The sequence below is a fragment of the Hemicordylus capensis genome, chromosome 5, assembly GCF_027244095.1.
Source record: "Hemicordylus capensis ecotype Gifberg chromosome 5, rHemCap1.1.pri, whole genome shotgun sequence".
Classification (NCBI taxonomy): Eukaryota; Metazoa; Chordata; class Lepidosauria; order Squamata; family Cordylidae; genus Hemicordylus; species Hemicordylus capensis.
In genome coordinates, this window is record NC_069661.1 from 258,435,247 (window position 1) to 258,447,766 (window position 12,520).

At 60.2% G+C, this 12,520-nt stretch overlaps 1 protein-coding gene across 20 annotated transcripts in view; it reads left to right on the forward strand.

Annotated features, from left to right (window-relative positions):
* SHANK3 (SH3 and multiple ankyrin repeat domains 3) overlaps positions 1-12,520 on the forward strand; it is a 463,679-nt gene that overhangs the window by 46,890 nt on the left and 404,269 nt on the right. For all 20 annotated transcript variants that reach the window (XM_053255561.1, XM_053255566.1, XM_053255564.1 and 17 more), the window contains exon 2: positions 9,908-10,503. In XM_053255561.1, the coding sequence (XP_053111536.1) occupies positions 10,075-10,503 (429 nt within the window). In that variant the 5' untranslated portion in view covers positions 9,908-10,074. The remainder of the gene's footprint in view (positions 1-9,907; positions 10,504-12,520) is intronic.

A 12,520-nucleotide genomic window follows, 5' to 3' on the forward strand; every position in this document is an offset into this window, starting at 1 on the left:
AGCCCCTCTCCTTTTTCAAAGGGAGCTGTGGGCCGGGGCTTCCCAAAGGGCATCACTACATGCCTCTCTGAAGCCAAGATGAAAGAGAGAAGTTGAGCTGCTGCATCTCCCAGAGCCGGGCAGGCAACTGGGTGACACATTTCCGCCAGAGAGCCTGCAGGCTCTGCCGTGGGTGCCTTGCTTTGCCCCGAGGTCTGTGCCAGGAAGCAGAGGCACTGCAGGGCAGCAGTGCCCCTGCTGCTGGCTCCTCAGCTGCTGCTCAAGGACAAGGCCAGGCAGGTAGCGGCAGGGCCGGCGACAAGGCAAAGGCCGGCAGAGCTGCCAGGCCTCTCTGGCTGATACGCGCTGCCGGGAGGCCCCCTGAAGCGCTGCAGAGGGGCCCTTGATGCCTGGCCAGCTGTGGTGGGCACCTACCAGGCTGCCCCTCCCTTCGATGAGAAGGGAAGCCACTCACTAGAAGCCGTTCCGGAGGCCTGCTGCTGCCTCCAGCTCCCAAGGGGGTGGCTTCCTTTGAGGAGTGCTGGTAAAGAAGTTCAGCGCTCAAGAGATTCAGTGGAGACTGTGGGATGAGTTCAAAAAACAAACAAAGAATTATTAAGAAACTAAACACCACATACTGAGAGAGAGAGAGAGAGAGAGAGAGAGAGAGAGAGAGAGATTGAGATTGAACAACATGCCCAAACAGGCACTAGCCTTCAACCACAACAACTGCACAGTTTTGACTGACTCTAGGTGACCAGGAGAGACCAGTTAACATCGCTCCTTATGCCTCTAGTGGCCAGAAGCCGTTATTGCAGTGCTAAGAGCAGTGCTTGAGAATCCGAACAGCTGCTGCATGTGCCCCGCCCCACGCCTTGGGGCCTGCTCAGTGGCCGTCTTCAGGCACGGCTGCTGGCTTGAGTCCATCCATCCATCGCCCTGGAGGCCTGCTGCAGCCTCTCTGGCATCCTCCACGGTGGCTGGAGTTTGGCCACTCTCTTGGGGTGAGAGGGGCCTTGGGAAGGCTGATGGCAGGTAGCAGGGGAGCAGTTCCAGGCCCCCCTGTTTCCCAGGGACAGTTTTGTGACCTGTCCCTAGTAAATCCCTGTCCCCCTTGTTTGCCTTTTGGAGGATGCCTTCTTGTTTTCATGTGTGTGGCCGGAATTCTTGTTTTAGGATTCAGCCCCCACCTGAGGGTCTCTAGACAGAAGTGGTGTTTCCAAGGGCCACGGAGTGGGCGCATCTTGTCTCTATGTGCATGTCCACGGAATGTGTGCACATGAGCACTTAAAGTGCCATCCTGCAGGGCACAGACTGCCGTTCCCCACACACTGCAGACTCGGGGGGATATTTTGAACTGTGCTGCTTGCAGAGAGATGATCCGACAATCAGGCTGTCCTCACCTATCTTTACCTCAAAGGGCAAAGATTATGGAGTCCAAGGATACGGCAGGCGGCAAATCGAGGCATACCTCCTGCCCAGGCCCGGGCCGTAAACGTGCCTCCGGGGTGGGTGGGAGGGATGGTGAGCGGCTTCTTTCCGTGTAAACGGAGCCAGTGCTCTGTGCTGCCCAGCAGCCCCCGCAGCGGGAAATCGCCTCCGCCACTCACCTGGCTCCCACGGAGGCGAGTCCCCGCCGCGGGGGCTGCTGGGCGGCACAGAGCACCGGCTCCGTTTACACGGAAAGAAGCCGCCTGCCGCCCCTCGGAGGCACGTTCAGTGCCCATGCCTGCTCCTGCCAAGCGCAAGGGATGGGCAGTGATCTTTGGGGGTGGGGGGGTGGCCTTGACACAAGCCCGTTCCTCTCTTCATGAGTGCAGTGTGGAAGGGGATGGCGGGGGGTGGCCTGGGAAGCTCAGAGGGCCGGGCCAGAGGACCCGACCAGAAGGGACTTCCAGCCTATGGCTGGTTTGCTTTGGGACACTAGTTGCCACCTGGACTGAGACTGCAGCATCTGGGCAGGGAGGGCTGACCCTTGCCCCATGCCATGGTGGCCCTGATGAGCAGTCTGACTACCGGCGGATGTCGTAGAGCTGCATGCTTAACCTGATGATCGTCCAGCCTGCAGGCAGCATGGCTCCCACGCAGGGAGTGGGGAGGGAGGGAGGGAGGGAGAGAGAAGTCACCTGACCTGCTGGGAAGCAGAGGCAGCTGTGCCTCTTTTGGCTCCCACACCCCGGCTCGTTAGGATGAGCTGCTGTTGTGATGCTCATTAATTTTGATGGCATGAAAGTAGGAACAGAAAAATGCTTGCAGGATAGGTCTGTCAACCATTATTAGCCATGGCTGCTGGATAGAACCTCCATGCTTAGAAGCAGTCTTTCTTTAAATGCCAGATGCTAGGGACATATAACTGTTGCTGGGGGGGGGAGCTACATGTCCTGCTTGTGGGTGTCCTGGAAACAACTGGCTGGCTGCTGTTGGAAATAGGCTGGTGGGCTGCTGGTGTGATCCAGGGGGCTTGTCCTATTGTCTGTAGTTCAAAGTGGAAGGAGAGGCATTTGTCATGTGAATGAGCATTTTGGTCTGTGTTGTTTTTACATCGTTTTACAAGCCCAGCTGAGTCAAGAGAGCCAGCATGGTGTAGTGGTTAGAGTGCTGGACTAGGATCGGGGAGACCCGAGTTCAAATCCCCATTCAGCCATGAAACTAGCTGGGGGACTCTGGGCCAGTCACTTCTCTCTCAGCCTAACCTACTTCACAGGGCTGTTGTGAAAGAAAAACTTAAGTATGTAGTACACCGCTCTGGGCTCCTTGGAGGAAGAGCAGGATATAAATGCTAAGAAGAAGAAGAAGAAGAAGAAGAAGGGCTTTGAGCCACCCCTGTGAAGCCCTTAATTTGCCCAGCCCCACATCTGTCTCCAGCAGCCTTTAGACAGCTTTGCAGGCTCAGCCTGGGAGGGGGAGGAGAAATACAGGGAGGGAGGGCGCCTGCTGCAGACATGACTGGAAGGGAGAGGAGGTGGCAGCTTCAGAAGCCGGGTCCAAACGCCCCTCAAGGTAGGACAAGTGAGAGGTGTGTGCGGGGGTGGGGGAGGGAGCCTTTCTGCCGAGCCCCTCCCTGCCTTGCTGAAGAGATGCTGCTCTGACCCCTAAGCTGTGCCTCCCCCTTCCCATCCTTCTTCCTCCTCCGTGGCGGCTGCCCAAGGAGTGGATGAGAAGGAGGTGGACCACGGAGTCGCAGGAGCTTGCCAGACTAGGCCTGCTGGTGAGGGCCAGCAGAGGGCCCAGGAGCCAGGCTGGCGGTGAGCAGCCCCATCATGCTGAGAGTTCCCACCGCTGTCATCCCCAGCTGGGGACGATGGGAGTTGTAGTGCTGCAGCAGCACCAGGGGAGGAGGGACCCCAGGAGAGGCTGCCGATCAGCTCAGCTCCCCCAGCAGAGACCACAGAGAGGGGAGACGCCCGCCCTGCCTGCCTGCCTGCCTGGAGGGGAAAGGCTTTCCCCTGAGAGAGGGAGCGGTTTGGTTTGCCAGGGCCTCTGGGGAGCTTTCTGTCATTGTGCCTGGCTTGGGCAGGGCCTTTCGCTCTGTGTATATGTTGGGGCGAGAGGGAGACAGGCAGGCAGGGCTGGGAGGAAGGGCGGGAGGAGGCAGGTTCTGGCCAGGCCTCTCTGCAGCGAGATCCCAACGATGGGCTGCCTTGGACTGCCTGCAAGCGGGGAGATTCCTGCTTGGAATGGAATGGGGAGCCCTTTCCCGGCCAGGCTCAGATCTCAGGCTGCCGGGGCTCAGTCCAAGAACATCCGGCATGTGCAGAGGGCCCTTCATTGCACCATGGGATTGTAGAGCTGGAAGGGCCCGTGGAGCTCTTTGAGTCCAACCCCTGACTCCGGGGGGGGGGAGGGGGGAATTGCCACACCATCCCTGACAGAGGTCCTGTCCAGCCACTTCCCTGCACCCTCTACTCAACCGTGGACGGCCTCAGCAGGTCGCATGTTCCTCTGGCTGGCAATGGCCAATATTTCCCCCCTCGAGTTGGAGGTGGCTTGAAAAGTGTCATGGTGTGTTGATACTGCCGTGACTGCCAAGGGACCCTCAGGGGGTCTCAAGGGTCGCCTCCTCCTAGATCAGGGCTGAGCAGACTTGGCCCTCCAGCTGCTACAATCCCCATCACTCTCTCCCAGCCACAATAAGTTGTGGCTGGAGGTGATGGGAGTTGTAGTTCACCAGCACCTGGAGGGCCAGGTTTGCCCAGCCCTGTCCTAGATGGACGTGCCTGGGTGCTGAGACCACCCTTGGAGGCTCTGATCCAGGTGCAGCAGGTGGAGGCTTATGAGAGGAGGAGGAGGTGGTGGCAGCCTCCTGTCTCTGGAACCCAGGGGTGGCCCTTTCATGAAGCAAGGGGAGGCCGTCTTCAGGGGGCAGGCGATTGAGGCATCAACCAGGGGGCACAGTGCCCTTGCTGCTGCTATCAGTGCAGCTCTTGGGGGCTGATCTCACCTTGCAAGAAGTGGGACTTGAACCCAGGTCTTCCTGGCCAAATACTCTAGTATTGGTGTGTTGATACTGAGACAGTGTGCCTGTCTCAGTACAGGAACGAGGGCTTCTCCTTGCCCCCCTTTTGTCTTTGTTGAAGTGGTTAAAAGTGTCCTCGGAGCTGTTCATAGAGAAGTGTAAACAGGACGCTGCCTGCAGGCCTGTCTTCTAAGTAGAGATGCTAATATAGCGCAGGTGATTTGCATAAACATCATGCTGATCATGCAAATTATCTCTGTCGCCCAGGTTTTGGACTGGGATATGGAAATGTGGCTCTGGCGGGTGGGGCGCTGCCAGTTGAGACACAAGGCAGCTTCCCAGCTTCCACTTGGGGACTGCCTTTCGTGCCTGCAGTGAAAGGTACAATGCACCCGCCTCCCCCAGGCAAATTTTTTTCAGCTGCGTTCTGGAAGCCCCAGCAGCAGAATCTTACTCAAGCCCCACGGCCTCCCTGGTGTGCTCCTCCAGAGAACTCTTCTAACATATACTGGCAACCACTGTTCCCTCTAAGGCGTGTGCCCGGTTAATTTTAGATCCCTCTCAGCTGAATCAGGCCCCGCTCTGAATCAGTGCCCATGAAACGCACACACTGTCTTGATACTGCTGCCCAGAACAAAACTCATTCTGCACAGAGATGAAGAAGAAGAAGAAGAATTAGAGGGAACCCTTCCGGCAACCCCCTGCACGTGGCACTACCCCTCCCACCCACCCACTCCATGCAGAATGGCACTGCCAGTTCAGGCGTGCAGATGGAGGGAAAGCATGAGGTGCAACTCCTGACTTAAATCTGGGAGTAGGGATGCAGCAGCGGCTGCAGCTGAAGGCCCAGCACTCTGCCCGCCTGAGCAGGAGCCACCCAGTTCAACAGCTCACTCCCCCCCACCACCCTTGAAACATGATCTCCGGGTTTTACATTCATTTTGCCCCAGCCCACCTTCCTTGAGGTTCTCTAAGCAATGATCTCAACAGCAGCAGCAGCAACAACAACTAATCATCATCAACTTTATTTGTTAGCCGCTGCATAACAAATTGTTCTCTGGGCGGTTCATAAGAGAGGATTAAAACATACAATAAAAACACATAACACATTAAATCACAACAGACAAAAAGAAGAAAAGAAAATGCAAAATACAGTACAAAGTTTAAAAACTCATTTTAAAATTAGTTAAAAATCAGATTGAATCTGAAAACCAACATTTAAAAGGCCTGGGTAAACAAAAAGGTTTTACCTGGCATCTAAAAGAACAAAGTGATGAAGCCAGGTGAGCCTCACTGGGGAGGCTATTCCATAAACAGGGTGCTGCCACCAAAAAGGCCCTCGCCCTAGTAGCGACCCACCTCACTTTGTTTGGCACTCGGAGGAGGGCCTCTGAAGGAGATCTTAAGATACAGGTAGGGACATATGGGGCAAGGTGCTCTCTCAAGTAACCTGGTCTCAAGCCATTTAGGGCTTTAAAGGTTAAAACCAGCCCCTTGAATTGGGCCCAGAAACGGACTGGAAGCCAGTGCAGCTGACAGAGCAGTGGCACAATATGATAAAAAAAGATAATCTTGCAATAAAGGGAAGCTTTGCAGGAGCTGAGTTGAAATCAAAGCAAAGCACTTTGCCCCCCAGTTCAGCTCTCTCTCTCTCTCTCTCTCTCTCTCTCTCTCTCTCTCTCTCTTTGCAGTACAAACATGACTAGCTCTGGACTGGCTCACCGGCAAGAAGTCCATGCCGATGAACTTTGCTAAATCTGAGCTGCAACAGAGCTGACCTCTAAGCAGGGCTTACATCAGACCTGGCATGCAAGGCCAGAGAGAGGCGCTCAGTCACACCTCAGAGTAAGTTAGGGAAGCTTTCAGATGAATTCCTTTGCCAGCTTGCTGAGCAGAGACCAGGATCTACAAAGCAGGATGAGGACAGATGAAACTGCGGTCCAGGATCTAGTTAGGAATATCAAAGGGACAGCTGTAAATATGGCCATGCCGACTATTGTTTTCTAGGGCTTCCTATCCCGATGGGCCAGATGCCAGAGGAGCTTGGCAGAGGTGGGCTGGCTCACAACGTGGGGCTGCTGCTCCTTGAGGATCCTGCAGCGCAGAGGGCACACCAGCAGCCACCATGATCCAGCATGGTGTAGTGGTTAGTGCGCTGGACTCGGACCAGGGAGATCCGAGTTCAAATCCCCCTTCAGCCAGGAGACTTGCTGGGTGGCTCTGGGCCAGTCACTTCTCTCTCAGCCTAACCTACTTCACAGAGGAGTTGTGAGGAAAAACTTAAGTATGTAGTACACCGCTCTGGGCTCCTTGGAGGAACAGCAGGATATACAATGTAAATAAAATAAAATAAAATAAAATAATGTGGCAAGGGATCCGGAAGGCCAAGGCCCACATCTCGGGGGCTGCGGTGCTTGATTGGTGCCCCTGGCAAGATCCCCTCCTCCGAGCTCAGGTGACTGGTGGGAGCAGGTGGGTTGGCCCCCCACCCCATCAGCTCATCTGCCCTCCGTTTGTTCTTTCTGCTGCTGGCCTTTCTGTTCTGGGGCTATTTTTGCCAGCTCTTCTGTGCTGCCTGCCCGGCCAGAGCCTGCCTTGAAGCCCTGCTGTGCTGAAGAGAGAGCCGCGCTTTCTTTGTGAGGCAGGCTTCTGTTCTGTGGCCAGACTTGCTGCCTGCCTGCCCTTTCTCACCCCTGCAGCTCCCTCCCCTCCCCTCCAGCGCTGCCATTCACGCTGGCGCTTAAGAGGCTTTGCAGTACCCTGCCTAAGAGGCAGTGAAACGACAGCATTTGCAGGAAGCCAAGAGCTCCCATGCAAAGGAAGGAAGTGTCCTTTCCCGGCAACTCTTGGAATTCCATGGACCTCCACTCCCATCCCCACTTTGGGCCCTTTCACACATCACCCAGCAACAAACCCAATAATAACCCTGCCCTGGAATGCTTGCTCAGCAGGAAGCTTTAAAGACACCTTAATTCATATTTAGAGGGGGAAAGAGCCAAGTACATTCTATGCATGCTCTTCAGCATACTTACTGTCAACACTGTGGGTTTTATCTTCACCCCATAGAATTGCAGCCTTAGCCCTGAGTGATTCAGCAACTCAGGTTTAGCGAAGTTTGTCTTCTACGATTTGTTAAAATTTCAGAATTTGTTTTAGAAGTCTTTATTTCCCCTCCCCAAAAAGGGAAGTTTGTTTTGAAATTCAGTGTTCAGAGATGCTTTTGAAAACCCTAAATCATAAGATTTGTTGAATTATAAGACTGTAAGTTCCAACTCGCTAAGCACATACATCCTGTTTTTAATGGAATCTCTAAATACAACAGATAGTGGGCAGTGTGCGTGTGTGAGAGAGAGAATCAGATCTGAAGAAGAGCATAAATGCAACTGTTTTGCAAACAAATCTGGACCAAGAAAACTTGTTGGTGAACTCCACCCCCCGCCCCCATTAGTTTCCGCTCCGGGCTGCATTTGTTGCCCCCGCCTGGGGGCTTCTGAGATCTCCGAGAAGGGGGGGGGGTCGGATGACCGGACTCCACCAGCACCGGCCCTGGGGCTGCACTGGTCTGCCATGGGGAGGGCATATTTGTGCACAGCTCGTGTGGCGGGCTGCAGGTTCCCCTAAGGGGTACCTGAAGACGAAACGCGAGGATGTAGGGCCCGGGGTGCCGTGAGCAGTGCGGGAGCCCGAAGGAGGCCGCCCAGGTGCATGGGAGGGGGCGGGGGGGGCATTGTCAGCACAGCTGCTGCTGCTTTTCTGGAGCACGTAGCACAAGGCAGATGATCCCTGGTCTGGGGAGCGGAGAGAGCCTAGAGGGCCAGGCGAGAGGAGGCGGCGGCGGCGGCGCCAGCCCGCCCTCCGTGCACCTGGAGGGGCACCGCCGACGTCACCGAAGAAGAAGCCCGCCTGCTGCTGCCCCCCCCCCCAGTCCCACTCAGGGCACGCTCGTGTTGGGAAAAGGGCGCCAGCTCTCCCGCAGAGGGCGCTCAGGCAACCCCGGCCCCCGCGGGCAACCAGGACAACAGCCTCCCCCCCCCCTTGGCCATGCTGCAGCCCACCGAGGCGGGCGCACACAGGGCAGCAGCACCCCCAGCAGCTGGCCTTGGTCCTCCTCCGCCGCACCCTGAACGTCCCTGGGAGCCCTCCCGCGCGCGCCCCCCGCCAGCCCCGAAAAGGCTCCTGTCCTCCTCCTCCTCGGCTGGTGCCAGGGCTTGCTGGGGCTCTTCCGCCAACCCCGCCCGCATTCGCTGCCGAGCGAGCACCGTTCCCGACGGCACTGCCACAAATAGACATTCCCACGTGATTGAGAACGAGTCCAAACCGTTCCCAGAGCTCAGGCCTGAACCGGAGGCGGCCGGGGGCGGGGGGGGGGGACCGGCCCAGAGTCCGCACAGCTTTCCTAGCAGGCTTTGCCTCTCGGGCAGCGAGCGGCGCGTCCCAAAGCCCGGCGGGGTGTGTGGTCTGGAATGTGCGCGCGCTGCACCTCCCAGCCCCGGCCAGGGTGCTGCTGCGGCTACTCTTGTGGCACTTGGGAGACTTGCGGGTGGCGGCAGCCGCTCTTCCACGGGGACGCTGCGGTCGTGGGGAGATCGCGGCGCTGCTTCCTTCAGAGGGGCGCTGGGGATCAGGCATGCCTGGAAGTCGATGCTTCTGCTCGGTGGCCAAGTGCCCAGCCAAAGCACTCCGCACATGCTCAGCTGCACTCTAGACTTCCGACAGCTTCTGGTGTTCTGGCACTTGTTCAAATGTGTACCTCCCGCCTTTCCCGTAAAATGTCCCCGAGGCGGCTTGCGAGAAGAGCGAGCAGCGTTTCACCGGGTGGGGCTGTGGGTGGCATGGAAAACGGGCGCCGACAGGCCGGCCTGGGCTGGCCCCTCTGGACGGCGTCGTCGTCGTCACCCAGGATTCCTTGGGCTGCCCTGCAGAGCCTGAGAGGCCTGTCCCAGACCGCCTCCCTCGCGGGCAGCTGGGGCGAGGCTGCGGCCGGGAGGCCCCTCCTGGCGCACCTGGCGGTTGCGCCCCAGCATCCTCCTCGGCGGGGGCATCCCAGGGATCCTGGGAAGAAGGGCCTCTCCAGGGCCACGTGGGGGCCAGGAGAAGAATGCCACCCGCACGGGGCTGGAGGGGGGGGGCTCAGCTCGGCCAGCGGCCCTCAACAGGTGGCTTGGGGAGGGAAGGAGGACCGATGGCGCTGCGGCCACGGGCAGGATGCTAATCAATCTCTCTCTCTCTCTCTCTTTATTTCTCTCTCTCTCTCTCTCCCCCCCCTCCCCCGCCACTCCGTCCACACATGCTTTCCGCCACCCCACCTGGTTTTCTCCCCCGTCCGGGAATGGCCTCCCGTGTGTCTCCCCTGCCCTGCCGCGGTCCGCCTGGCGACCTCCCTTGCTCCTGTGGCCCCCGCCCGCCCGCTGCCCACCCCTCCCGGCCCATGGCTGCCGTCCCCCGCGGGCTCCCGGCGCCTCCTCGGCCCAGGGCTGTGAGGATGTCCTCGGCGTAGCCGCCGCCGCCGCCGCCGCCCGGCCTGCCCCCACCCCAGCCCCCGCCGCCGCCGCCCGCGCTGCTGCTGCCTCCTCCGGCCCCCCCCCTCGCCCCCCTCACGCAGCAGGCTCGCCACCACACGCTCCTCTGGCGCACAGAGCATGCCTCTGAGTCCCGCGAGCAGGAAGCAGCATGAGGCGCCGCCGCTGGAGCAGCAGCAGCAGCAGCCGCCGCCGCCGCCGGAGAAGCCAGAGCAGCAGCAGCAGCAGCAGCAGCGGCCGCGGCAGCAGCCGGAGGAGGAGGAGGAGGAGGAGGAGGACGCCGCCGCCGAGGACGAGGAAGAGCGAGAGCGCGAGCCGCGAGCGCAGCAGCCTCGGCAGCCGCCCCCCTGCGTGGTCAACGGCGAGCCGGGGGAGAGCGCGGGGGGCAGCCTCAGGGAGGAGACCCTGTATGATACCATCAAGCCCCCCGCCCGCGCCGGCCCCGGCCCCTGCACCGACAAGCTGGCCTCGCCGCCAGGGCGGATGGACGAGCCGGCGGCGCCCCATGCCCTCGTCATCCGCATCGGGATCCCCGACCTCCAGCAGACGGTGAGTGGGGCGCGGGCTCTCGCCGCCGGCGGGCCTGCCCAGGGCAGCCTCGGCCCCCGCGGTCCTGGAGAGCGGCAGGCGGGCAGCGGCCCCCGCCTCTCCTCCTCCCGCCGCCGCCGCCGCCTGTGGAGCGTGGCTGGCGAAACTTTGACGGCAGCCGCTGCAGTCTCCCGCGGGGGGTGGCCGGCCGGCCGGCTGGCTGGCCCCGCTTGCGACTGCCTGCTCGGGCCGCCCTGTGCCGGGCGGGATGGTGCCCTGCCCTGCTGCTGCCCGCGGCACGCACGGGGGGCCAGGCCGCGGCGGGCAAGCAGCGCGCGAGAGGGGCTCTTTCCCCGAGGCAGGATGGGGCCCCGTGTCGAGGGCTGCTGGCGCTCAAGGCGGGCAGGAGCCAGCCCGAGCCAGCAGCAGCAGCAGCAGGAGCAGGAAAGGGGCCAGTCGCTCTGGCGGGGCAGTGGCCCGGCCCGGGGAGGGGGTGCCGTGCCTGCCTGCGGTGTGTCCCAGCAGGAGCTCCGGTGGGGTGGGGCTGGAGCTGTCCGGGCTCAGGCCGGCCCATCTGTTCTCGGGCTCTAGGGCGAAGGGCCCATTCGGTGGGGTTTCGTGCCGCTGTGTGGGCTCCTCAGGACCTGGCCGGTGCCCCTGTGCTGGTGGGTCCTGTGGCTCTGGGACGTCTCTTCTGTGGGTCAGCTGCGGTCCGGTCCAGTTGGGAGGAGAGGCCCCGCTGGGGCGGGGGAGGGGCCTTGTGGTGGTGCCCCGGCCGTCCCTTCTGGGTGCACCTGTTCTGAGGAGGGGGGGCTGCTGCTGGTGGTGCTGGGAGTGTCTCTCTTCTGCGGGGGGGCAGGCGGGCTCTCCTGGGGGTTTGGAGGAGCCTGGTCCATACTGACTGCACTGTGAGGCTGTTTTGCTTGGGGGGGGGCTGGTTATTGCCTCTTTGGATGGGGAGCTGGATGAAGCTGGAGGTCTCTCCGCACTCCCTGGTGAACTTGGCCACCCTCTCCCGCTTTGGGGCCGGCAGCCCTGACCCCCCCACCCCAGAGTCTCTGCTTCCCGCCCAGCCGCTTCCCAGCTGCCTTCTGAGGAGAAGAGATTCTCCCGGCACCAGCAGGAGGGGAGTGCGGCGGTCTTGCAGAAGCTGCCCCGGGCTGAGGTGGACGGAGTGGCTGGAGTGATGTGCGGCGGGGGGGGGGGGCTCTTTGGTGCTGGGTGGGTGGGGGTCTTGATGCACACAGGGCGGGGGCTGCCTGAGGTTCCCTTTGGCATGGAGCGGGGAAGTGAGCCCTCCCCCTGCCTCCCCCCCCCCGCTGCTCGGGGCTTGGCTTCCTGGCTGTGCTGCTTTGAGCGGGGTTGCAGCAGCAGTAGCAACACAGACCATCGCAGTGGCAGCAGAGATGGGGGGCGGGCGGTGGGGGGTGTGTGGAGGAGGGCAGGAAGAGGCATTTTGGGGAAGGGGTGCAGCAGGCCCGGCAAGGCAGGGACCCTCTGTGTGGGGTGCAGCTTGGCTTTCCCTGCACCAGCCTGCACCCTCCCCTCCCCACCAGTCCAGGGCTTGGCGCCCGGAGCCTGTTAATCTCTGCTAGGACTGGGGGGGGGATCCGTGTTGCTTGGTGAGGAGGAGTTCCCGGAGGGTGGGAGAGGAGAGCTACTGGGTTGGGGTGGGTGGTGTGTGTTCCTTCGGAAATGAGGAGTAACGGCCAGGCCGAGCCATGGCAGGCTTCTTTCTAGGCCACTGCGGTTGCACTCGCTGCCCCTGGAGGCTCACCAAAGCCTGAACTTGAGCATGTTTTGGAAACCTGGCAAGGAGCTCTTCTCTCTGGGCTGATCTTGGGTGGCCGGGGTAGAGCCGCCAAGGGCGGCTTTGGCTTCTTTCACTTTCTGGGTGCCTTGTGCTGTTTATTTGAGGAGGGTGGATTTTGACAGAGAGTGAAAATGGGGTGCATGGGGTGCATTCCTGAAGAATCATAGTGCATTAGAGCATTGAGCGTTGCCACATGCCATCTCTAGTATTATTATTAATTCGATT